General features: G+C 41.7%; 1 protein-coding gene and 1 long non-coding RNA gene across 2 annotated transcripts in view; one reads left to right on the top strand and one right to left on the bottom strand.

Moving 5' to 3' along the window:
• The window catches only part of DAP (death associated protein), a 115399-nt gene that overhangs the window by 79387 nt on the left and 10018 nt on the right, over window positions 1-25994 (top strand). Inside the window, exon 3 of the mRNA XM_019521136.1 lies at window positions 25089-25131. Within this exon, the coding sequence (XP_019376681.1) occupies window positions 25089-25131 (43 nt within the window). The remainder of the gene's footprint in view (window positions 1-25088; window positions 25132-25994) is intronic.
• LOC109300499 overlaps window positions 19804-25994 on the bottom strand; it is a 21624-nt gene continuing 15433 nt past the window's right edge. The window contains exon 3 of the long non-coding RNA XR_002098250.1: window positions 19804-19818. This is a non-coding gene — a long non-coding RNA (uncharacterized LOC109300499). The remainder of the gene's footprint in view (window positions 19819-25994) is intronic.

The raw sequence follows: 25994 nt of genomic DNA, 5'->3' as shown, positions 1-25994 counted from the left end.
AAATAGTTTGAACGATTCTTCTTTGCAAGCTTTTGTATATACATACTGTTTGTCAGACTGACATTAGATTTATGACACATTATAACTTGCCTAACATCTGACTTCCCAGGTACGTCTCCACTATTTACCAGCTACATTCATTCCCCTCCCCACCTCCTTCCCCAGCCCCCACCCCTCCAACCTGTCTCTCACCCACTGACTCCTCAATTTACATCTTCACTGACTGCTTGTCTTGCACACATACTAGCCCAGCCTCCAGCTTCTTTACTATTCATTCCATCCAGGAAGAGCACATACCAACTGTGGATGCTTCCTCAGCCTGAGGAAGGGTATTTATACCCAAAAGCTTGCAAAAAAGAATCTTTCCAACTATTTGAGTTGGTCTAATAAAAGATATCCCAAAGATTTACCCAAAGAACCTTGTCTGCCCTTTCCTCTCACAAGTATTTTGTTGCAGCAGCTTGAACCGAGATCCTATCCTTCCTTTCAAGTCAAGATACAGTTTTGAATCCAGTTTTACCCTGTTGTTTTTATGAAGCAATACTTCTGCAGTTTTCAAAGATACACTTTCAGTGCCCAGCAAAACCAGTAAAGGGGAGATGAAATGTGGAAGGTGTGCACACACATCTTATCAAAACCAGTCAGTTTATATCTGAATGATCCCCATTTGTACTTTTTTTACTTCCACCCTCAAGTGCCCGGTATGTATATGAATGCAGACTGTCTGGAGTACTAATGTTGGAATACAGAGGTGTCCTTCATTGACACGGCATACCAGTGGGAGAAAGGTGGAGGAAGTTCTTCACATGAATGAGGAGTTATAGTTAGGTATGATGGACTGTATAAACACCAGAAGGAGAAGGAGAGCTAGCTTTAAACAAGCTCACTCCCGGAGCCACATGAGCTCACTAACACAGCATTCCACCAGGCTAATTAGCTTTACTGGGAAGTATACTATATCGACCCAGAGAAAGTGCCCTGCTATACTGTGCTCAGTATCAGAGCATTCTCAAGGATCTGTGCATAATGTTTTGCTATGCTGTGCTCAAAAAAAATTAAAGACAAGCATTGTGGATAAAAATCATACTGTAAAATAAATGCCCGGGTTTTTAAAGTTTTAGTTTTGACTCTGAAGCAGTTTTCCTAAGGATATGTTTTAATTAAAATAGTTTTAGCCCTGAGGAGGCAAATTGTTACCTACCATGCTTAACTTCAACATGAGAACAAAGATGATTAGCCATGTTAGCCAGAAGGTAGGGCATGTTGCCAGCTGACTTAGTGAGTCAGAGGCATGAACTTTGGTAGACAACAACTACTTAATCAGATGCTAGCAACAAGCAGGTTATGACCTATGAAAGCTCATGCCTCTCTAAAACAGTCTCTAAGGGCACATTTACATGTGCACTTTGATGTGCATTAGCCTTTTTTAATGTGCATTAAAGCATCACAAAAATATGCTCTTTAGCTAATGTGCATTAAAATAGACTAATGCACATTTTTCTAGTACTTCATAATGGAGGTAATAAATTTAATGTGTATTACTTAAGACACACTGATGAACGTGTAGACGCGCCCTAAGGTGTGACCCTTCCCTACCTTCTATTTAATATGAGACTCATCCCGTTTAAGTTAATATGACTACAGCTGTGAATAAAGTTATGAATTTAAGTATTTCCAAAGTTGGGGCCTTGATTTTCACTTCTGTCTCACCAAAAGTGGCAGTTAAATTAGGCTGGATTATAAATATTCTTAAGTTGCAGTGGCACACAGTTTTTAAATTAGTTAGTTTTACAGAGTCTCATGCTGCTTTCATGTAAAGTCTTTCTAAGTAAAGTTACTTAAACTACTCCATCCTGAAGGGAAGGGCATCATACCTAAATGTAAACAAGTAACAGCCAATCAAACTGTCTCATGACAGTAATATGACACTTGACAAAAACAGAAAGGTAAATCTTGGGCCTTTCTTGGCTGATGCGGTTTATGAGACCCCATGCCAAATTCTGAACTCATAAAGGTAAACACCCTTAAAGAGGCATTTGCTAGCACAGAGTAAGGGTACATCCTACTTCGACTGCTCCTCTTGTCCCCTTTCCCTTGAACAAATACCCAAACCAATAGAAACCATGTTTTGGTTTCTAACTGGAAACATAACTGGATGGAGGCAAGGGATAGAAGCTAGGGTCTCTGCCTGGAAAATCTCCTGTAAAAAGAGAGGCTTTTGTTCAGTTAATTCTCAAGGTCAAAATAACAAGTGCCTTGTAATTCTGTTGATACTTACCTCTCTAGAACTCAAAATGTAGATACATATTTTAAAGATAAATATTTTTAAGTTTGTCTCTTATGGGAATATTGTACAGTACTATTTTAGGATGGGAAAAGAGACAGATTACAGGAACATCACACGGTGAGACAGCGGCAAAGCTGCCAGCTGAAACCAAGAGTGCCAGCCCCTGGTATTCAATCCCTGCAGCTGGCAACAACATTTATGTGCATAAACCTGTATTTTTGGTGTGAAATGCTTCCCATTGTTTGTGACGTCTAGGGAGCAGTGTACATGCCTGGCTAATACTCATAACCTCCTTTGATTATGCAGGATTTGTAACAAACAGCGAACAAACTCGGTAACAGTTTTAACAGCAGGATCACAGGCTAAGTTGTCATTCAACTCATCATGATTCTCTGTAGTTTATTGCTCCTGTCAGTTATTTACCTGAAGCCATAAGAAGTGTTGATATTGGAATCTGCAGGGCTTGCAGCTACATATTTTGGATAGAGCAATCTAAATGTAATCTCTGACATGGCAGACAATTCTGTAGACTCAACTTTGAGGCCCGTATATTATCATTGTAAATGAAGAACCAATGCACTTTAGTGCATCTGTTTTATAGGCACAAACAGGTCTGGTTTTTGCCTGTTTTTGAAAGTTCTTCATATATTTTACAGAGCTGTTTAGCCAAATCAGAGAAGTCAAAGGCACATAGGTTTTTGGCAAAACTAATGTTGGGCATGTAAGATAAGGGATTAAATTTAATGTGCAGTCAGAGAACAATCGCATTTCTTTCAGTGCTTTTTCTTATTTTCAAATGTGAGAGAATTCTTGTAGCAGAGATTCACAGTAGTACCTTTACATGTAGTACATTGACAGCAGGAGCAAAATGGAATTGTTGCCTGCATGTATTCATCAAGATAGTGTAATGTATGGTCTTATACAGGACCTAAGAGTGAAAGTTGTTTTCCTTGTTCTCTAGCAGCTTTCTCACACTTTCTAGGGACAGTGACCTGATCTGTTCATTCTCAAGTAAACCTGATGGTCTTTGAGGCAAAACCATTGAGAAAGGTAGACATGGAGTCTTCATAGGTTCCTCCCCTCAGAAAGGATTCACAAACAGAAAGATTGAAAGAGGAAATACTTGTCTTTGAGATTGTTGAGGAATGTCTCAGGCACTGCAGAAATAGCTAGGAATGGAGGTGGAATCTAGTGGACAGGCACAGAGCTCTGTCTATGGTTGATGTTTGATGGGTGTATTCCTGTACACCCATCAACCATAGAAAGAGCTGTCTGTATTCCTATACGCCCATCAAACATCAACCATAGAAAGATCTCTGTGCCTGTCCACTAGATTTCACCTCCCTTCCTAACTATTTCTGCAGTGCCTGAGACACTCCCCAACAGTCTCAAAGACAAGTGTTTCCTCCTTCAATCTTTCTGTTTGTGAATCCTTTTCCTTTCTGAGGGGAGGAACCTATGAAGACTCCATGTCCACCTTTCTCAATGGTCTTGCCTCAAAGACCATCAGGTTTACACTGTCCCTAGAAAGTGTGAGAAAGCTGCTAGAGAACAATGAAAACAACTTTCACTCTTAGGACCTGTATAAGACCATACATTACACTATCTTGATGAATACATGCAGGCAACAATTCCATTTGGCTCCTGCTGTCAATGTACTACATGTCAAAGTACTACTGCGAATCTCTGCTACAAGGATTCTCTCACATTTGACAATTAGAAAAAGCACTAAAAGACACGCGATTGTTCTCTGACTGCACATTAAATTTAAGCCCTTAGCTTATATAACCAACATTAGTTTTGCCAAAAACTTATGTGCCTTTGACTTCTCTGATTAGAACTTGCTGGCATTTAGTGAACTTATGAACTTACGAACCAGCTAACACCAAACCGCCAACTCAACCATTCTAAGTCTGTTCTCCTGGTGTTGAGGGGATACTTCTATGGTGCAAGCCTGGTTGTTAAATCCTTGCAAAGTACCCCTACCCTCAAATGATATGTGGCTATTGTCTCTCCATCAGCCCCCACTGACATCTCCCTTGCTGGTGTCATGACAGGGAAAAGGGTAGGTTATCTGGTGAGGTGTTATTGCTAGTGAATGAAAACTAATATTTAAATAATAAAATAATGGTTTAAAACACATTTAAAGTGAACAAACAAGAATAACTTTTATTATAAAAGAATTAGTAAAGAGGAACAAAGAACAAACAATACAACAATTATAAGATAAAATGATTCAATATATACAATATAATAAAGGGCAACAATGACAGGGACTTGTACAACAAACACAGCAACAAGTTACCTATCCTTCCTAATGATCCCACAATGAGAAAGAGAGCACTGGTCTGATACAGCAAAGGAAGCAATGAGGAGCCTTGCTCAACAGAGAGTACTCAACTCACGGCTTTCAGGTGCAATCACCCTTCTTCAGGCATTTGCACCCTTCTTCAGATTTCAGAACATCAGAGACTCCCTATGCCTGAAGAAGGGTGATTGCACCCAAAAGCTTGCAAAAAACTTTTTTCCAGCTACTCAGTTGGTCTAATAAAAGATATTACATCTACCCAAAGAACTTGGCTTGCGTATGTCCGTAGACCACCATGGGCACAACCAAAAACTAGCAACTCACAGTTCACATTCACCATATGTGTGCCACACACCCCACTCTCACGCCCTCAATTTTGTGTCCTTGGGAACTCTTCCCTGAGACACAGAGGTCGAATCTGGGATTTAAAGTCACTCACTCCTCACGCTGGAATACACACACACTCACACCACAGGAAGGAAACAGGCTATCAGGCAGTACCCCAAGGATTGGGTCCAGCCAATACAGGAACAACTGGAACTCTCCTTGTGAAGAAAGGAACCAGGGCAAAAGCACCAGGACAAAGACCCAGAGCAAAAAGCAGCACTCACTCGGGGGTACCCAGCCTTTTAAAAATCAGAATCACCTCACTCTTACTCATCAATCACAATCTAATTGTCAGCTATGAATCATCCATCTGTAACATATTTTCCAGTGTCATGCAATCAATATGGTTCTTATCTCAGGCACTCACTGTCATTCAAAGTGATCTGCAATTTTTACCTCACAGAAACTGGACAGAACCAGTCCGGGTTCACTCCAAAACTAGGGTGCTGTACTGTACATCCTTGGTTGACGCGACTAGGCTTTAAGTTCATAAGTTCACTAAATGCTAGCAAATTCTTCAGAGTCCACAGTGCTCATGTACAACAGGTTCACTTGCCATACAGATGATGTAATGCCTTCAGAGTGCAACAGAGTTAACCATTTCAGAACTGAAACAGAACAGTCTTCCACAGCAGTGGGATCATGTAGGTGCTTCCTGCACGAGTGCTTTGCACATGCATTTTACTTGGATCAAGCAGAAGGAAAATGTTGCTGTGTAAGACCTAGTAAGTCATGGTGCTTCCTGAGACAGTGTTACAGTCATGGAGAGCATTCGAAGTAAAAAATCAACAAATCAAAGCCTGCTTGTCCTAAATAGCTGTAATAGGTAATAGGGGGAGGAGGGTCAATTTGCCCCCTCCTGCAACAAAAATTACGGGAAGGAGTAAAGAGGAAGAACACTTCCTCATGAGGTCTCTCACACTGGGTCACTAAAAATACTGGGGAGGCCATGACCTCTTGTCCAGTGCTAAATCCTTTATCTCCCTACTCACATGGGTGCGTGGTTCCTGTCCTTTATATAGGCTCAGTACAGAAGCTTGGTCCATCCTTGCATCCTTGCCTGTTTTTTCTGGTCTTTCCTCTGTTTCATTTTGTTAGAGAGCATCCCAAAAATTACTTCTCTTTTTCCTCTTCTCACTCCTACACTAAAGCCCTTCTTTTATGAATAACCACCTCTTAAAAGGGAGAAGTAATTGGACCTGGACCACCCTCCAAATGCATCTTTAACTCCTTTCTAGGTCTGCTTAACTCTTTCAGGATTAGTGCAGGGTTTATACATCACATCACATGCAGTTGCAGAAAACTAATATTACCTGGGGCTGAAATGCCCCTTGGCAGAGAGACTAGCACTCTTCAGGCTCTGCCCGCCTCTTCCAGACAGCACAAAGACATTGAGCTCCCAGAGCTCCTGCTCTGTGGCCCTTTCCCTATCTCTGCCTGGATCAAGGAGCGTGGTTAAAACTAACATAATTGTATTGTTTATCCAGGAGATTTTCTGAAATGTTAATTGTTGCAGCATCTTACATTCACTTGTATCAGCAAACTCCATTGCTCTATCCAGCTGGTCTTCAGAGTAAGTTTTCCTTCCTGGCCATATATCTAACATAAATACTTTTTTCTTTCTTTCTCTCAGTTCTCTCAGGCCATCCTAAAAATACCACACTTCCCTTGACACATTACGGAAGTCAAAGGAAACATGGAATTAAGCAGTTCCCTGTAAAATATATGGAAATTCCTCTAATTTCTTCTGCATTTGAGAGTGGAAAGAGGAGAGCCCTCTGATAGACAAAGATGAAATTAAGCCTCAGTTTGCAGGTGGCTGTTTTGTTGCAGCAGCAGTGTTGCTGTCATCTGGGTGCCTAGAATACATCTCCGTGGACTTCTTTTCTATAAAGATTTTAAATAAATATGACAGGAGCCCAATACCCTTCTGTCAATTCTAATGCCATAACAGCAAGTAGTCAGAGCAAGTATACACATGAGGTCTGTCTTCTTCTTGACTGTACTGGCTAATAATAGGAATGCCACATTGGTTAATGTAAAATTGTGCCATAAAAAGAGAGGGTGAAAAATCAGAAAATGGCTTTAGCCTTTTATTAAATTAGGAATGTTTCTTCACACATGGGCTTTTTTCTGGGGAAAATAAACCGATAATGAATGGATAGCTAAGTAGCTCGGTTTGAAGAGGAATTACCAATATACATTCCCTTGAGTCAGATTATAAAATGCCATCTCAGAAAAGAATATCAGTGGAGGACTATAATTACTGGTGAATCCAACTGGAAAAAAATATAAAAGCTCTTGTTTATCATTTTTTGTAGTCTGACTTCATAAAAACAGCTGCAGTGTTTTGTCTCTTATGCTTTTAATATTCCAATTTAGGATTTTGCTCAGTTTTAAAAAGGGGTTGGATTTTCTTAGGAGCTCACTGTCATGTAAATGTCATGGCTGCTTTATACTGAGCCTTGTTCTTGTGTGTTTTAATGTTTCCATATCCACTTAATAATACATTTACAAAGTAATGCCTCTGGAATATGAAATGAGCAAGCAGTTTTTTTCATCTCTGCAACAAAACTTGGATTGTTCCACGTTCTAGATTCATAATCTGGTATTTTAATTCTAGATGATAGCACTGGAGATCAGAAGGATGACTATTCAGGAATACTTAACAGCCTGTCGGAGGAAACTTACTGTTCAAAGCCTGTGTTCTCATTGCTCAAGTGTACCTTAATATATATTGGAACAATATGCTAGATTTTCTCTCATACAACACACCCAAAACCAGCTTCTGGAAACTGTAGGGCAAGTTGTATGTGTGCAATATGGTAAGAACCGTTTCTGCCATTTACAGGCTAAAGTGAAAGTAAAATCTGCACAGGACTCAAAAGGGAGAAAAACAGTGAGCAGGTTCTGCTCCTTAGCTGCTACTGCTCAGTTGCCTACTGCAAGGAAAGATCTTTCTTTCTTTGTTCTTCCTTTTAAAAACAAGGTGCATATTATATTCTATGATTTATTGTATGCAAGAAAATATGGGTACTCAAGGCACCTACTTCAAGTTATGCTAAAGCAGTATTGTGCAAAACCAAAATGAAATTTTTTGTATTGGTGTTAAAATTGTGTGTGTGGTCGTGGTTTGGGGAATTAAAGGAGAAAAGCAGAGGCAGCTTGTGAGCAGCAAACAGGACCAAGGTAAAAATGATTTTAAAAGGTTTCTCTTTCCCAGAAGTGTTGTACTTCCTTTATAGGTGCGGTATAGCACCTCTGGCCACTTGTAAAACAATTTTTAAAATAAATCAGGACCTTGTCATTGTTTTAAATTCTTTATAATTAAAAAAAAAATGAGTCCATAGCAGCTGTTAAGCTGGGACTCCTGAAAGTGTAGGGGTGACCTTAACAGAGGGGAAGAAAGATATTAACCAATATAATATATTCAGTGGAGAGAAAATCCATATTTTCATATGAAATTTTTTTTCAAGAAGTGGAATTTTAACCCTAGTAAGCAGAGGTGTAGGTTGTAGACGTGTTGGTCTAAGGACATAGGCAGACAAGGTTATTTGGGTAAATCTTATATCTTTTATTAGAACAGCTCAGATAGTTGGGAAAATATTTGGATTGGTCTAATAAAAGATATCACATTTACCCAAAGAACCTTGTCAACCCTAGTAAGCTGTGTTTTGCCAGTAAGCCACATGACAGGAGGAGTAGGGAGCTGCTCAGATATGACTTACCAGCGGAGCTTGACGAACACACCACTTCTTGTGCCTCAGTGTTATAGACAGACTTATCATGGCGAGTTATATTTCTACTTTTATAATTGCTTGAATGTCTGTTCTTTACACTGTGTACCTCTATTCATCTTTACACAGACTTACAGGGACTCTGCTACACTGCCAAACTATGCTGTTCCAGGAAATTCCTGTATTTGCATGCTAATGCACTTCTATAAAAGCCATGTCCTAGATCATTAGGAAATAAAGGAAATATTAATTAAATTTTATATAACAGTTTATATGTCCAACTGCACATGGGATGAAGGGAATGTCTCTTTGAATTAAAATAATCTGTAATGCTTCTGAAAAGATTTATTGCTAAGATAACCTCACTAGGTTTGAGTACAAAGAAAAGGAGTATATTGCACTTCGGTACCTTGGCCTTGATTTCATAGGTGAAGGAGTTGAAGACGTCTTAAATCAACTGCCATTACATAGAGCAATTTGTTGTACTTTCTCATCAAAGGCAGGATATACTGGAACTAGGGTAGTGTTTAGAGGGAACAAATGTTCTTGCCAAAGTCACATTGCCACTGGAACCAAACTACAGCTTTAGGGACCAAGACTGCAGTATTATGAAATCACAGGTAGAATTTGCAATTTATCTGTAGTCCAAGTAAAGTTCTTTGAGCATTCTTTTAAGGAATGTCCCATCAACACTCTGGTTCAAGCACTTAATAAATATGCTATCCTAGTTATTTCTGTTCTCTCCTTTTGGCAGACTACCAATATTACTGTGGTTTGATTTGAGTTAATTTTTGGCTGCTTGGACTGGGAAATGCTATTGATGTGTGCTTCTCAAAGAAACTAATTCATTTGCTCTAAGTGGGCAATGTATGGGCATCTAAATCAGTCACAAGCACCAACAAAACTTTTAGTCATTTGATGGAGAAGTGTAAGATTAAGAGAGAGGTGATATATACCAAAGTGAACACAAGACCAAATGCACAGTTATGCTTATTCAAGTGCCTTAGCCTTAGTAATTGCTGAACATTTAATATGTCTTCTAATGAATGAAATGGTAGGGATTACATATCCCACAAATAATTCTTTTCTGAGACCTCCAGATTTTCCATAGCTTGAGCACTCCTTTGAAACCAGGCCCCAGGCAAAGCTCCTAGCAAATGTGAGTCCATGGCTTCAGAGACTAAGAGGGGGCCTTGGGATCATTGTCCCTGCAGCTGCTGGTGTCTCCATAGTTCCATTCATGAGCTCAAATTGTCATAGGTCCTCATGGGGACTTCCTCTATTGAGGGAAGGAATATAGCCAAAAAAGAAATAGAGAAAGGCAGACAGCCTCTCTATAAGACAGCACATACTGCTCAACGGCAATACAGTAGGCAGAGTCCTAGGATCAGAATAGCTAAGTCCAGCCTAAGCAAAGTCCATGTTACAGGTCCATGTTTTTCTTTTTCCTAAGGTCTGAGTAATGCCCCTTTTCATGCTATTTCCCATGTTAGGCGTCTTTGATCTGCCTCCTGGGTCTTTCAGGCCATGGCCCATTTGGGCCTTTGGGGAAATAGTTGTAATGAAGATCCTGATACTCCAACAGCTACATGCAGAAACACATATCTCACCCCCTTAGTCCAACATGAATGTTTCCCATAGTATAATAGCATACAGTCAAGTATGGGAAATAAAAGAATTTACAATTATTGTAGAAATATTATAGAAAAGTGCAACATTCTGTCACAGTGGGATATGAAAGATATAATGCATTGTTTTTGCATTAGCATTGTTTTTGCATTTTGGAAAGCATTGTTTTTGTTGTAGCAATGAGCAATAAAGTTATTAAAGTTGATGACATTCAGGGGATTTTGATTTTTACATTCCACTGACATAAAGGATGCTACTACAGTAAAAGCTCTTTTATCTAGCATCCCTCGGGAATGGGGGATGCCGGATAACAAAATACGTCGGTTAATTGAGTGGCCCCGGCTGCCGCTTCTTCTGCCGTGCCTGGGGCGTCCACCACATCACCATCCCTCCCGCCGCATCGCCGCCCATCCTGTGGGCCCCACGAGACAGGGAGGCAGGCCCTGCACAGCCCCACACAGCCTGTTATGCCCCCGGGCCACGGAGGCTCGGCAGCGCAAGCTGCTTTGCCCCCAGCCGGGGGGAGAGCGGGGGGACCAGAAGTGCCGTGGTGGGCACTTCTGGTTTCATTTTATCTTACAAGCTGGCATGCTGGTTAGTAGAGCATGCCGGCTTGTAAGATGCCAGATAGCACAGCTTTTACTGTACATCACTTTATTCAAACTCAGCAAGACATCTACACATTCACGTTAATCTGTCACCACGTGCATTATTGTTTAAGAGGCTGGAAAAATTTCGTGCCCCACTGAAAAGTTCACATTATAAAGACTCATGTTAAAAGTCCTTTGAATGGTTGTGTTTTTAATCTTATTGCTATAGATTTCTGTTCTTCTGTATGTTTTTTTTATTCTTCTTCCAGTGGAATCAGGGGTAGTTTTGCAATCAGCCTTAATCCAATATAATTTTGGCCATCTACACTAGAGAAGTAGGAAAGGAAAAAAATTCTAGTGTGATGATGCTGGAAATAATAAATATTTCTGGATAGCAAAGGAGTGAAGAGTCTCTTTTTGACTTCCATAGGATAGCAGCAAGCCTTAGGGGGAGTGCAAGACTTCTGCTTTTTGTCACTGAGGACCTAAGCTCCTCTCCTTCATGGAAAATTTGAGGAACATTCACTTAAACACGTTGTTAGAATTTTAAAGAGTTCTGTGCAATGTCCTGTGTGACAAAATATATATTATATCTGAGTAGGTCTGTTAAAAGATAACCAAAAATCTGTCTTCTACTTTATAGTTTTTGTCATTTGCTGCTCTTTTATGGTCTCTCTATATAAAGTCATAGTCTACTTGTTTTCTTCAATTGAAATAGCAAGAATTTCAAGTACTAATGCTTAGTGTCCCTTGAGTCTTCAGTTAAGAGAAGTGAGAACGACAGCTCAGAATGCAACTGGGTGCATCCAAAAATTTGTCCAAGGTCTTTAGGAAAAAAGGAAAGCAAAGACACTGGTGTTTCAAATGTAAAAAATAAGAACAGTGATATTTCATGGGGGAAACATTAACATGGCTTGTATATATTACAAATAGGAAGGAAACGGCAAAAGGAAAGGGAAAAAGTTATCTGATCTTTACCTTACCAGTAAATCAGTTGCCACTGGCAAGTGGAAAGCTTCCTGTAGAGCAGTGTTTCAAAACCTCTTTTGTACCAAGACCCATTTGTAAACATCAAGGGCCAGTCCCAACCCAGTGCCCTTCCCTCCCAACCTGCTGCCCCACAGCCCCCAATGTGTGGAGAAGGAGGTTGGGTGTATGTGGGATATCGAGGTCCCCAAGCAGCTTCTTGACGGCTGGAACTGCCAGCCTGCAAGGGAAAAGCCACAGTTTCCCATGTTTTTCTCCTTTAAAGGAGAATCAATTTTTAAAGGTTGTTTGTGACCCTTTCATATATTCCTGTGACCCACTTTTGGATCATGATCCATGGGCTGAAAAATGCTGCTCTAGAGTATATAAGGGACAAGTCACTTAATGAGTTGTTGTAGAATTTAAATTTTTACTTTTAGAAAGAACTCCTACCATGCATGGTTTGCAGTGATAACCTCCTGAATCTGATACAGTTCTGTTTTCCTGAGTCTGCACACTGTTCCAGTGCCTTTACAGCTGCTCAGAGCCTTCCCTAACAGGAGCATAAAAGAATGTATTCATTTTAAGTATCTATTCATTTTGTGTTTTGCTATACAGCACCCAGTGAGCAGCCTTGGAAGTAACAAGAATCCTACTGGCTTTACAGTTCTTTAAAATTTTGAGTAATAACAGAGATGCCATTCAGAAGGAAGAGATTATAGAGGCTGTAGAGGATGGTGGGAAGTTAGACCACTGCAGCCTCCTCCTCATAAGAATTGATTGATTGATTGATTACTGGGGGATATGAGAAGTTATAATGGTGATTCACTTCTGCCACTGCCCTCCTGGCTAAGTATGCAGTCAAAAAGCCCGAGGCTGAATTGATTCAGTCTCTGCAGGTTAGTCTAAGAAGCACAGATTAAATTGAAACAGAAGTAGACAATTAGATTTTCTTGGCTAATGTGGTGGATAATGTCACTGAAAAATGCTGCATGCATGTGCACAGCCACAGCATGCATGCGTCCAGAAGTGCACATGCGATTTATTGAAATTCCAGTTTGTACATGGGACAGCTAAGTTATTTGACAAGCATAGTGTGCATATTGTGAATATGGGCAAGTGTTTATGTGGACTGCTTTTCTTGAATGTCTGCAACTGTATTTTACTTGTTTTTGAAAAAATTCACCAAAGCTCTAGAATTTGTCTGAGGTTGTTTTTTTGTCACAAGACATAACACTTGGAGGTTCAACAGTGCCATCCTGTGGATCATCTTGTAGGTTTCAGACATAGCTTTGGCTAGCATACAAGACAATGTACATGGAGTAAAATGTTGCAGAATGTCAGAGACTGTATTTCTGCAATCAGATAGAATGCTTCCCTCTTGTAGCCTGGCAGGCTAATTATTACTTTTATACTTTTATGTCCACAACAATTAATACATGATAAACAAAACAATGATGAGCAGCATGCTTGTTCATCTTACCCTTTTTATTGGGAAAGATGTTTTTAATCATCATCTTCTTTTTGCAGAGACAATTGTCAAAATCATTAAGAACAATCAAACAAACACCTGCGTGAAGCTTTAAATGAAAACCTTCATTGAGATGCTAAAGTAAAAGAGAAAACAAATAATTCTCATGTTCTAGCGGCAGAAAGTGACAGAGTGGCAGAGACACTGTGGCTCCAGAACCATGAGTTCAAGCTGTGCACTGGACTTATGCCAAAGGCTGTGACACAGATGTACATGCGTACCTGCTCATTTGGGTTGGAGAGACAAAGGCAGCCGGATGGGATGCTTACCACCTCATTCTCTTGTGTGCTGCTAGCTAAAAAACTGGTGTGCCTTAACCACGCAGTAGATCATTATGCTCAAATGGACCTTCTTAATGTTTTATAGGAGAGAAATAAAAATTCCCACATTGCTTTAAAAATTTAACTGCGGTAGCTGGGATGTCTCACCAACATAGTTTTTAGTTCAGAAAGACATGGGTGGGATTGGGGTCTGAAGTTTTGTCCACTGAAAGCAATGAGCATGGATGGACCTCTAGTTGAAAAGGTTCACTATTTAGAATGAACTTTATGGGTAGGCACATAACACAAATTCAACATATTCATCAAAATGGCAACTTTCATTCCACTTGCTTGCAGATGGGGCCTCTGGGGATCAATAAATATCCTGCCCATTCTCCAGCTCCCCACCTGGGATATTTGAGGAGGGTCTTATTAGGCACACAGTGGTTGCTTTCTTCTGTGGCCCCTGACCTAAAGACTCACAGAGGCAGACCTGGTGTTCTTACTCCTTTTGGTGCTCTTCTGCAGCTACACAGACCGAACTAATCCTTGCCTTTAACTGGGAGCAACTTTTGTCCTTCAAATGTCGTAACTTGAGAGACTGCAGTTAAAGGTCATGAAATATACTGCTGGAAGATTAAGAGAGGGAAGAACATGTCCAAACTACAAATTCTTTTCTTGCTCCTTGGAAATAAAAAGCAGAATTTAATTTGTGCTTTTTGGCCCCTGAAAGCACTCCCTGCAACTATGAAATGTCTTTCTTTTTCTCTGTTCTAACCATTATGTGGGGCTGCTTAGTAAATTTTTTCAGCCTTGCTACAAATAGGTGCCAGACAAATGCACCTGTGACAAGGCAAGCAGAAGACTGTTTCTTTTCTCTTCAGAAATGGAAGACCACACATACGTGCCAAACATCTCTACTGAGGAGAGACAGTACCATATTGTTAGTAAAGTATTTGCCATTTTTCTGCCCTGTTTCCTTCAAACTGCCCATACCCAATAAAAAGACTTGTCCTTATATTTCTCTCCAAATGTCCCATGGAAATTTTACAACCTGGCCCCAGTGACTGACATACTGGAAATCTCTTGTTAATTCTGCTTCTTCCCAGACTTAGGGTAGTAATAAGGATATATCGAAACATAGCTTCTTGTGGTATTTCAGCAGAAACCAGGAAGAATTGCATAAAAGTTTAAATTTGTGCACAGAGGCAGTTTATTCCAAGTTCCACTCTGTCTAAGGTTAAATAATGTCCTATGACATGAGGGTTTATTCACCTTTTACATTCTTTTATCCTAGCTGCTGTGTGACTTGGATGTGTTCATTCTGCTTTTAAGTCTTCCTAACCTTGGTTTTAATAATACCTTGTTTGCAGGAGGCAGACTGTGTCCTACCTAGAAAATATTTCTTTTTTTCCAGTTTCAAATGTCCTGACTTTTAATTTCATTGAGTTTCCCTTTCTTCTTGCAAAAGGAGAGACAGTAAATAGGAGCAACAGTGTTCATTATTTTAAGTAAATATTATCGTTAATTTAAGTAAATATTTAAATAATTAATGTTACCCTCTGTTGTCCTATTTTTTCAATCTTCTCTCAATGATCTCAAGACCTAAACAGTCCTAATCTTGTCCTTCTCCCCACTTATGGAAGGCTCTCCAGGCTTCTGATAATTATCTAGATATCCCTTCTATTTGTAGATAAGTAGCTCAAATTATTCCCTCCAATATGAAGTTCGTTTCATGTATCTGCTGTGAATTTATCTCTCACTGCATTTCTTGGTCACCTCACTCTGAAAGTTCAGTTTGCAATTTCTCACAAACTTTCCCAGTCTTAACTAACCGTAGTATTTTTATCACAGATTGTAATCATATTTTTATCACAGATTTCATAAGCATATGAGGCGTGATAAATACTGATTATTAAAATAATCAGTTTTTATTTTAAATTGATTTGTAAAACATTTTGTTATTTCAACTATGAGCTTCTCCTTTTAAAACTTGGACCTGATTAAAATTAAATCTAGCTTTAATCCAACATATGTTAAGGCCTCAACTTGTACCCTCTATAGAGGAAGAGCACTGAGCCGGATCTCTGTAGTGATCCATTCCCTATTCGGTATCTTCCCTGGCATCCACCATTATTGGTTTAGAGATGCTAGAGGAAGCATCTCCAACACTTCTGTTCAATAGCTATTAATAGATCTATCATCCATGAATTTATCCAGTCCCTTTTTTGACCGTGGCTATGCTATCTGTCTCCACCACCTTCTAAGGTAATGAATTCCATAAGTTAAATATGCATTGCATAAAAAAATATTGTTTCTTGTTAGTGTTTAAACCTGTCACCTACTACTTTCAGTGGATACCCCCTAGTTCTAATAGGTCATGTACTGGATGAAGGGCCTGGTCCCACACAAGATGTGCTACCGAGTGGAAGAGACTGGTTAAGTCATAACAGGTATTAGGACCTGGCCTTTAACCCCAGAAGACACCATATTATATCTTATCAGGATCATCCATTGAGCCCACCTGAATCATCTCACTTCTGTTTTATCACAGCTGTTAGATACAAATCATGAGCAGAAAATTAGTTATCTTGCAATAAGCAACATGACATTCACCATTATCTGATGCGTTAAGTGTGTAAAATTAGCAAGAATATTAGCAGCTCTACAATGGCTTAAATAAATGCATAGCATACCCTCCTAGGTAGCAAAAAGATGTATCAAAAGATGTCTAGAAGCATGGCTGTATTGGGGGTAAATGTACAGGTATTAATGGCTATACCAACCAAGGAGAATACACCTTCCTTTTCAAAATAGTAGAGGTGTAACTGGAAATTTGACTAGGAGCAACTACTTAAACTGAGGTTGTCCACCTGACATGGATGAGCTGGTTCTGCTGTGGAGATTTGAGGGGGCGCCCTTCTGCTGCTGCCATGTTAGAATTTGTCTGTATGTCCATTTCCCTCAGACTCCAATCTCCCAATTAACTAACTCTGTAAACGCATTTGACTGTCTTACCAACATGTATTACAGGCTTCAAATGCCGTAATGCATTACTGCCTTTTCTAAGTTCTCCCTTAAAAACATACGGAATGAGTAATCTCTTGGCTCACGTATTATTAAGCGGCCTCTAGGAGCTTTCAGTTGATTAATTTTTAACTTCAGGGTTTGTCTTTACAGTATGTCTGTGAGACTGGAGTTCACAGATTTTAAGCCCTGCAGGATGAAGACAGAAGCTTTTAGTATATTATTAATACTTCATTTCATCTGGTTAGTGGTCTTTTCAAGTATTCTGTCTTCTCTGTGATTTACTTGCAGTGTCAAATAAACACCTTGTTTAAGTTTAAGTATTATAGAATAATAACATTCAGTATCTTATTTAAATACTTTCAGGGCAAATGAACCCAGCAAGGATTTTGATGTTTAGCAGGTGCAAATCCTAACAGCACTGAATAGGTAAAATCAGAATAAGCCCTTTGAATGCTCTCATCTTAACAGATGTGAGATTTTTCCCCATATGTTAAAATCAAATTAGAGTTCCTTATGAAAGAAGCTACATGTACTCGAAACGATCCTGACAAAATTGTGTTCCTTAAACAAGATCCTCCCTGACTGTTATTTAATGTTAAATAAACATGTCCATTAAATGTAATTGTACAAGCATGTATAAGAATTCTATTTTAGTATGAGGGGGGGTTTTTTTGCTTTTTTTGTTTACTAAAGAAATTCTGCATCTTCAAAATAACATCTGTCAGGCTGATTTTCATTAGATTAAATATATTCTCAAAGCAGCCATCACATCTTACAATATACTAGAAATGTAGGTTGTGCTATGCATGAAACACTAATAGAATTTCAAGCACTTGAGAATGTATGAATGTAGCAGTGAGAACCCACTATTTTGGGAGAGGGAAGGCACTGACAAGACAGCCTCATATCACCTACTCCCCTTCTCCATTTTTAGTATGGTCTTTTGAAACACACTCATGGATGCTGGAGTGCTACACATGCACAAAATGGTTTGTTACAAAGTAAGGTTCGTTACAAAGGGGCTTTCACCAGGTCTGGTTGAAGATTGTGCTGGCACAGGACAAAGCAACAAGAAAGTAGTGCACATCAGACAACTGGGTCTGAGTCCAGGAGAGTAAGGAAAGTACGGGAGACTGTGGGCTCACATCCTTGATTTAGTGGGGGGCGGGAAATGTACTAATTGGAGTGAAGTGATTCACTTTGCTGCACTACCCAATGTGTCTGTTGCTAATCTAACCTCCTCAGAAGCTTGTCTTAGATTATTCTACATTTCCAGAAGTTGGTCTAACCTTCAGGCCAAGTCCTGCTGCATGTCTTGTAGTGAGTTGCACCTGACCCTTTTTGGCGTTTCTAAACAGTACAAGGCAGAATTGTGTAGAAATACTAAAGCTAGCTCTGAATTAACATGTTCAGGTATCAAGCAGCATGCCTGTATCAGCCTGCCATTATACCATGCTTCCTACCAGGGCTAATTATCTCAGGCAGACAATATGGCCAGGTACAGACTTTACACATGTACTGGTATAGGTAATTGGAAACCAGTCTATACTCATAATAGCAGTTCAGCATCTGTAGGTTTAAAAATGGCAGAACCTAGTCTAAGATAAACCTGGATGGATGTGCACTCAAACTTAATCAAATTAAGTTAAACTGGTGAATCAAACTTCTGTACCAGATCCCCAATTGATTCATGTTAGGTCACTGTCCGCCAGCGTCCCAAGCTAGTTTACAGCCTCTTGCTAGCCTCCCCTTCCAGGGAGGCACACTACCACTCACCCCACACTTGACTGCTTTGAGCACCCACTCACCCCAAGCTCTCACAGAGCCAAGTCAACACAGACCCTTTCCACAGTGCCTCCTCCTGCCTCTGGCTAGCTGTCAGGCAGCATGGAGGGGGAGCATACTCACCCATGCCTGATAGCCCAGTCAGACTCTGTGGGGCTGCATCCGCTCACAGGGGTACTCCTGGACTCAGTGTCAGGTCTGTATGTACAGTGTGGGTGCTTCATGACAGAACACAGATGCCTCCTTTCTTCCCCCTCCCCAAGCTCTGTCTGCCTGCTGCTGACAGATGCCTTTGGCTGACAGAAGACACAGCTTCCGGTGGGAAGGGGGAAACGACTTGCTTGCCTATGCCCAGTAGCCAGTTGGGTGGCCCAGGCACTCAGCTGGGCCATGCTAGGAGGTGTGCAGGAGCACCCCCAACCTACTGGCCCCTGCGAGTACAGGCAGCCTGTGTGCCCCCTCCCACCACCAAAGGGCAAATGTGTGTTCTGTTCACTACTAATCCAGCCTACACCGCTTCAGAAACTTCCATAACTTAACCTGATTATGCCTCGGGCTTTCCGAATGTCTGCGTACAACTCTTTCAGAGCAACTGCATCAAAGATTATAAGGTACCAAGACAATGATAAATGCTGTGTCCCTTACTTATTTGTATTTAAAAAAATATATTGGCCTGGGTATGGCAGGCAGAGATAAAAGGACGCGTTTCAAGCAGGGGTAATCCTGGAAGACATAAATTTGCTGGGATTCCAAAACTGGAGGGAACAACTTTCCCATGCTGCTGGTAGAAGGCCTTCTGTCTCTGCCAGGGAGGTGTTTTGTTCCCTTATGACTGATGAGGAAATAAGTGATTGGAGAGGTCTAGAAAGCAAAAGCACAAATTATGGAAAGTTTGCTCTGCCCAGTTTCTCCTTGACCATCATCATCCAGGAAAGTTCTAATGTTTTGGCAAATATCCATGGGGTGCTCACCAAGAACATGGAAGCCTGCTTAAAACAGATGTGCCTCTGACATCCCATCTGTCCTGTCCATCAGCAGCAAATGAACAGAGTTCCCAAGGACTTCAAAAATACTTTGGTACAGTCACAGGTCATCCAGTGGGACTTTTGCTAATGCTAATGCCAGGTTGAGGAAAAGGCGCACAGGGTTGCAGGCTCAGGTTTGTGTGCATGTGTGGAAGGGAGAAGGGATCAGGGGTGCCTCACTCATCTTGCCATCCACAGGCATTGCTAGGCTTCTGAAAAAACTCTGCTTTAGCATGCCTACAATAAGCAATTGTCTCCAGGCCTTGTATTTCCTCCCTGCTCCCTACTTCATCACCTACACCAACCTCTTAAGAGAAATGCTCTTCCAAGTGATTATTATGAGTGGGCTGTAGAGGTCTATCATCATGGGAGTCCTATAACCAGGGTTTCAGTCTTCACTCCACTGCAAGTGGGTGAGTTAGAGCCTGAGTTAAAACAAAACCTGGACTCTCATCCTCATCCCTGACTGGGTAAGCCTGAGTTCACAGCACATTTAATCCTGAGTAAATGGTGTGGCTGGTAAGGGATTTGGGGTTCTCTGTAGTGAAGAGATAGTCACATAGGCTGCGTTCAGACAAGCGCTGCCGTGTGGTATGTGGCACCGCAGACACGTCTGTGGTGTCACATACCACACATTCGGCTGTTCTCCACGCTGCAAGGTAGCTCCCAGGAGGGGGGTTGACCCAGGAGATTCCAGGTTCAAAAAACCCATGCAAAAAAAAGCATAGCAGAGCATGTGGGGGCAGTGGGCCACTCTCCAGCTACCAGCCAGGCTCCAAGTGGCAGGATCACCGCTGCTGCAACACCAGGAGCAATGTTCCCTCTAAGGAGTAGCGGTCTGTGAGCACGCCACCTCGGTCTGTGAGCGCACTGCCTCGGTCCGGCGTGGGACACTTATCAAAGGGGGCTGGAGGCTGAGGCCTGGGGGCTGGGGCCGAGAGGCTGGGGGCTGGAGGCTGAGGCTGAAGCCGACAGGCTGGGGGCCAGAGGCTGGTGCGGCCTCCGCTGGCTCCGGGGAAGTGCTCTACTCCCCCGCATCACTGCGGGACATGCCCCCTGAGGCCATGCGGGGGAGTGGAACAGTGTCCCGGAGCTGGCAGAGCCTCACTCAGGGCAGGCATCGGCTGCTCCCTGAGGTGAGGCAAGGCAGGGATGGAGGCTGGGGCAGGGGGCTGGCGCAGGCTCTGCCGGCTCCAGGTAACTGCTCCACTCCCCGGCCCTGATGCAGGGGAGCAGAGCACTTCCCAGGAGCCGGCAGAGTCCACGCCAGCCCCCGGCTCCAGCCTGTGCGCGGCCTTGAAAAGGCTGTGCGCGGCCACACCTTTAGTTGTGCGCGGCCGCGCACACGCACACCTTAGAGGGAACCTTGACCAGGAGGCCCCCAGGACCCCACATAAGGCTGCTGGGGCCAGCCCAGTGCCAGCCACAGCCTCCCCTACCCCACCTGGCATAACCTGCTGCATGCCAGATGGCGCATGGCACAGATGTTCCCTGGAGACAAGTAGCAGCAGCACAAGGTGCACTGCTGCCTGTTCCCAGGGAAACAAATGTCCATATTCATGTAGACATGGCCATAGGTAATATAATATTTCTGTTGCTTCCCCCATGCACTGTCTGACACCAAATGGAGCTTGAATGAACTAGAACATCTTGGCCATTTACTGTTGATTTGACAAGAGTCAAGTGGCTTCTTTCATAGAGGACAAGCATGCATGTCATTACCATAAACACAAATGTTGAAATAATTCTGGTTTACTATTAGGAGGTATTTGATTTGTCTTAGTAGTTCTACCAGATTCTTAAATGTAGCCATCTGTACTACAGTGAGCATTAAGACTTTCTGTAATTAACCCCAGTATAGGACTGTGCAACTAAGGCCAGCAACATAGCTTGTGAGAAGAGCTGGTAGTAGTCATTACTGGAATTCAGGAAGGATGAATGAAACCTGAGGATCATTCACCAGGAAGCTGGAGTTCCTGTTTAATCTATCTCATATACATGCATATTAGTTCTGAAATGACTGTCTCAGTGTACTTACGAACTTCATTGGCTAGGAAGTTGATTTTAAAATCTGACAGGATCTTCACCAAAAGTATCCGTGACAAGAACCAAAAAAACCAGTGTACTCAAATGAAGTATAAGGGCCCAGTTCTAGAAAGTAATGCAAACTTCATGTGCTAAGCTTCACTGGGAGTTCAAAGAGCCTGGCCCCTTGCTGAATCAGGCTTGTTGAATATTAATGGTGTAGCATTATGACACACAAAACCAGAGTTCCTGATCAGCCTTTTCAGTGACTGGTATTTAAAAACAGTCATGAGGCCAAATGTTCCCTTTGTTTAAGTGGAAATTTTGCTTCCGGCTACAATCGTGGGCTTTTTGGTTGTATTTTTCTAAGCAGCAGGAAGCATGGCACACATAATGGCATATGGTGGCAGGTTGACAAAGCATGGCAGGCCCAGCACACAGAAGCTCTTTTCAGGAAATGCTGGTTTATATTTGAATTTCATGAATCATCAGAGCACAGTGCACACTGAAAGGTCATGGGGAGAGGAGAAGAGAAAATCCATCTGATTCAGATTTGCCATTATAAAACTGTTTTTTAAAATGCCACAGCAAACAAATAACTCGTGTTCCTGCGAATATGATTAAAACTCAGTTTCATGTATTATTAAAGGTTCGTTTGCAATTTATTTTTCTTTGTTTACTATTCATTTGCTTTACTGTGTCCCTTAAGTGTTAATGAGAGTTCTTTCCTAAAGTTTGCAAGTAGAATCTTCTATTGCTGTCCTGAAGATTCATGCCAGGTTTCATACAGCAGAACTGTGCTGGGTTTCATTATTTTTTGTTTGGTTTTGTTGTTTATGGTTGTCTGTTTTAGTCCAGACATTAAAATACCCTTCTTCCTGTCCAAGCCTAACTAGTAAAAAATGCAGATGTTTGCTAGAGATACTTAGCTATTGTGAATTAGTATTAAATGAGAAGAAGTGTTGATGCACTGATTAAAGTAGTCTTCCTAAGTACGGAAAGTAATACTAGTATTTTTAAATGAAGTCTCTTACCAGTTGTTTTTCTTGCATTCTTTTCCTAGGATCTATTGATCATATATTAACTAACTACTTTCCTGTGGTTGTTGTGGCAAGGGATTGACAGTGCCCTCGTGTCCCCTGCTGTTACCTGTGTCACGTTTTCACATATTGTTTCTGGAAATTGTGGGTGATGGTTTGAAATGATAATTTGGTAAACAATTGCCTATGAACTCAGGGAGCTGGACTTGATCGCCCAAGAAGAATTGGAACTCCTTCCAATCCAGTGTTATTATGTTTTCTTCTTTCTGTTACTCTCTTTTAAAGTGTCTTCCATGCTCTCATTTTTTAATGAAAGAATGGTTTCTCGTGTTTTATGGACACAGGTTGATCAGATGCTACACAGTAAAAGGAAAAAAACCCTATGGCTAGGGACAGACATGACACATAAACTCGTTTAAGCGATCAGAAACTTGTTTAAATCTCTAACAGAACAGCTGTTCAGTGCACGTAAACCAGTTCGAAAATGGTTGAAACTGGTTTGAGATAAAGCTGGTTGAATGTAGTATCAGACGTAACTGATTTGGCTCAAACCAGTTTATGCAATGTCTCTCCCAGACCCCTTGCTGGTTAAAGATTAACCAGATTCCTCCAGCATGCTCTCTGGTTTGGCTGGGGCTCTGTGATCCACAGCAGGGCTGGCCCCACCTCTTTGCTCCGTGGTTGCAGCTTCAGAGACTGTGGGATGCTGTCATGCCCCCCACCCCCACCACTGCCTGCTAAGCAGGAATTCCCCCTTCCCCTCTGACTTGCAGAGAGGTGTCTGTGTATTAGCTAGCAGACCACATGTGGGCTACAGTCCGTGCTGAATCAACAGATAGATGGTAATATCCCTCTGTTGTTTTTTTAATGTGGTGATAAACACTGAGTTAGGGATGATAAACACTGTTATCAGTTCCATGCTGGGCTAATCAGAGCATCCTGCCGGGGCCTGGCCAGGCCCTGCCTCAGCACAGTGCTGTGTAAGGAAAGGAGGGCTGCTCTAGCACCCCCCAGCTTCTAGCCTGAGCCACTGCAGGCATGTGCCTGCATGTCTGAGATGTCTGTGAAGTTGCAAGTGATTTAGCGTAGCCAGGTTAGACTAACCTGCATAGATTGAATCAATTCAGCCTCAGGCTTTTTGAATGTCTGTCCCTAGCCCATAAGACAATGATTTAATTTATGGCTGAACAGTTATTTAATTTGCTCCTGTTGAGCATCAAATAAAAATACTATTTTAAACAAATTGGAGGATTGTTAATGTTAGCAAAGAGCTGTGGTTGTAAAGTGCTGTATAAGAATGAACCAAGTAATGTTTTTGTGTCAGATCATCTGGCTGATTCTTGAAAGTGAACTATCCCTTTTTTCTCCCCTTTCATTGGATTCCATGTTGCAGAGGTCTTTGGGAACAGTTGTAATTACAGCACGTTGGAACAGACTCGATTAATCAAATCTGCTGGAGCATTTTAATTGGTGTGCTCCAGGAGCTTCTGTGTCTCATATTCAGTGTCCCAGCACTTCAAAATGGTGGTGGTGGGAGGGGGGTTAACTAAAGTTCGTCAAACGTGAGATGCTGTGGGCTCTTTAATTAGAGTGGCTCCGAGAGCCACTCTAATTAAATCACCCCTTCCCGGCCCCCAGAACACGTGTCAAGACGCTGCTAGATACCGTAACTAATATATGTGATAAGAGGGGATGAAGTAACTTAATGATAATAATAGGTCTGGCTACAGAGGCCTTTACTGCTGTCAGGCTTCCACCCTAAATTTCACTGAGCCAGGGCTTGCACCGGTGAGAAGGTTTTGGTTTTCATTTTTTTACTGCAGTGTCAAATACAGGTTCAGCCCTGGGATCAACTTTTATTAAAAATGGACAGGAGTTTTCACTTAGCAAAACAACGGCAAAATTTGCAGCTTAGAATGCAACATTTTGTTTGCAATGGACATCCTGTCTCCTCTGTTTGGAGTGGTAGTATTACAAATGTGTACAATGAAAGGTATTGCTTTTCTGAGACTCAGAATCTTAATCTCTTTGACTGACAAGTTTAAACTTGGAAATTGTCTCTGTTCTCCATCGCAGCAGCCAGGTAAGTCTAACTGCTTAGTTACAGCACCTTTTGCAGCACAAATACACTAAGCCTAAAAATACTGCTGGCAGCTTTTGTATGTGGTTTGAGGATTAGCAACCCAATACAAACAAAGACAGACCACTGCTCCACACAGTACTGTTGGAATAGCCTTCTGCTTCGCCCCATCATTTAAGCTGCAGATATAGCAGCTAAAAAATACAGCTTCATCAGTGTCCTTGGTTCTAATTGGCTAATTAGTGTAGCAAGGAAAGGTTGAAAGGAAAATTTTGCTCCCTTCTGTTTGAAGCATGCATTAGTTGCCAAGCATGCCTGCAGTTTTCCTACAGTAGAATGATAAAATTCTGTTTTTGCTTCTCAGATTGACTGAAGATGAATAACAAAATTATCTTTCTTATTTTTCAGCCCACCTAAACCAACTGTGTTCATCTCTGGTGTCATTGCAAGGGTGAGATTACACTCTAAAATCTTTTCAGTTATTTCAAAGCTGTCTTGACAAAGCATTGTTATTTAGGCAAGATTCTTAATTTTGGCCACCATTTTCCCTCCCTATCCTTCATTCATTTTGATTTGAAAGGATTTTATATTAAATATGCAAAGGCCTGCAGCAAGGCAGCAACCCTAGATTTCGGGAGGGCAAACTTCACCGAGCTAAGGAGAATAGTCAGGGATGCACTGAGGTCCCAGAGGGGACGGGAGCCAGGTGTCCAAGGAGAGTGGTCGCTTCTCAAGGAGACGATCCTCCAAGCCCAAACAGAGGTAATCCCAACGAGGATCAAAGGGAGCAGGAGGGCACATAAGCCCCCATGGCTCACCAAAAGCATCCGGGAATGTCTCCTAGCTAAAAGGGAGGCATACACCCAATGGAAAAGAGGGGACATCACCAGGGATAATTATAGTGCAGTTGCTCGGGGATGTAGGGGGGCAGTCAGGAAGGCCAAGGCAGAGATGGAACTGGGACTAGCTTCCCGGATTAAGGACAATAAGAAGTCCTTCTTTAAATACATAGGGGGTGAAAAGAAGGTTCCGGGTAACGTGGGGCCCCTGCAGGACACGTTAGGAAATTTGGTCATCACACCAGACGATAAAGCCAACATATTTAACGATTTCTTTGCCTCCATCTTCCTAAGCAGGGACTGGAACAGCCACCCCCCCACTGGGCCCCCCTCAGGCCCCAGGGGAGGCACACCTGGGCCAAGAGTTAGTGAGGGACTAGTTAGGGAGCTTCTGGAGGGACTGGACGTATTCAAGTCAGCCGGTCCAGACAATCTCCACCCTAGAGTACTAAAGGAATTGGCTGAGGTCATTGCA

The sequence above is a fragment of the Gavialis gangeticus genome, unplaced genomic scaffold (genome assembly GCF_001723915.1).
Source record: "Gavialis gangeticus isolate Ggan-Ray unplaced genomic scaffold, GavGan_comp1, whole genome shotgun sequence".
Taxonomy (NCBI): domain Eukaryota; kingdom Metazoa; phylum Chordata; order Crocodylia; family Gavialidae; genus Gavialis; species Gavialis gangeticus.
The sequence above is the reverse complement of the archived record's forward strand: the minus strand, read 5'-3'. Positions and strand labels throughout refer to the sequence as shown.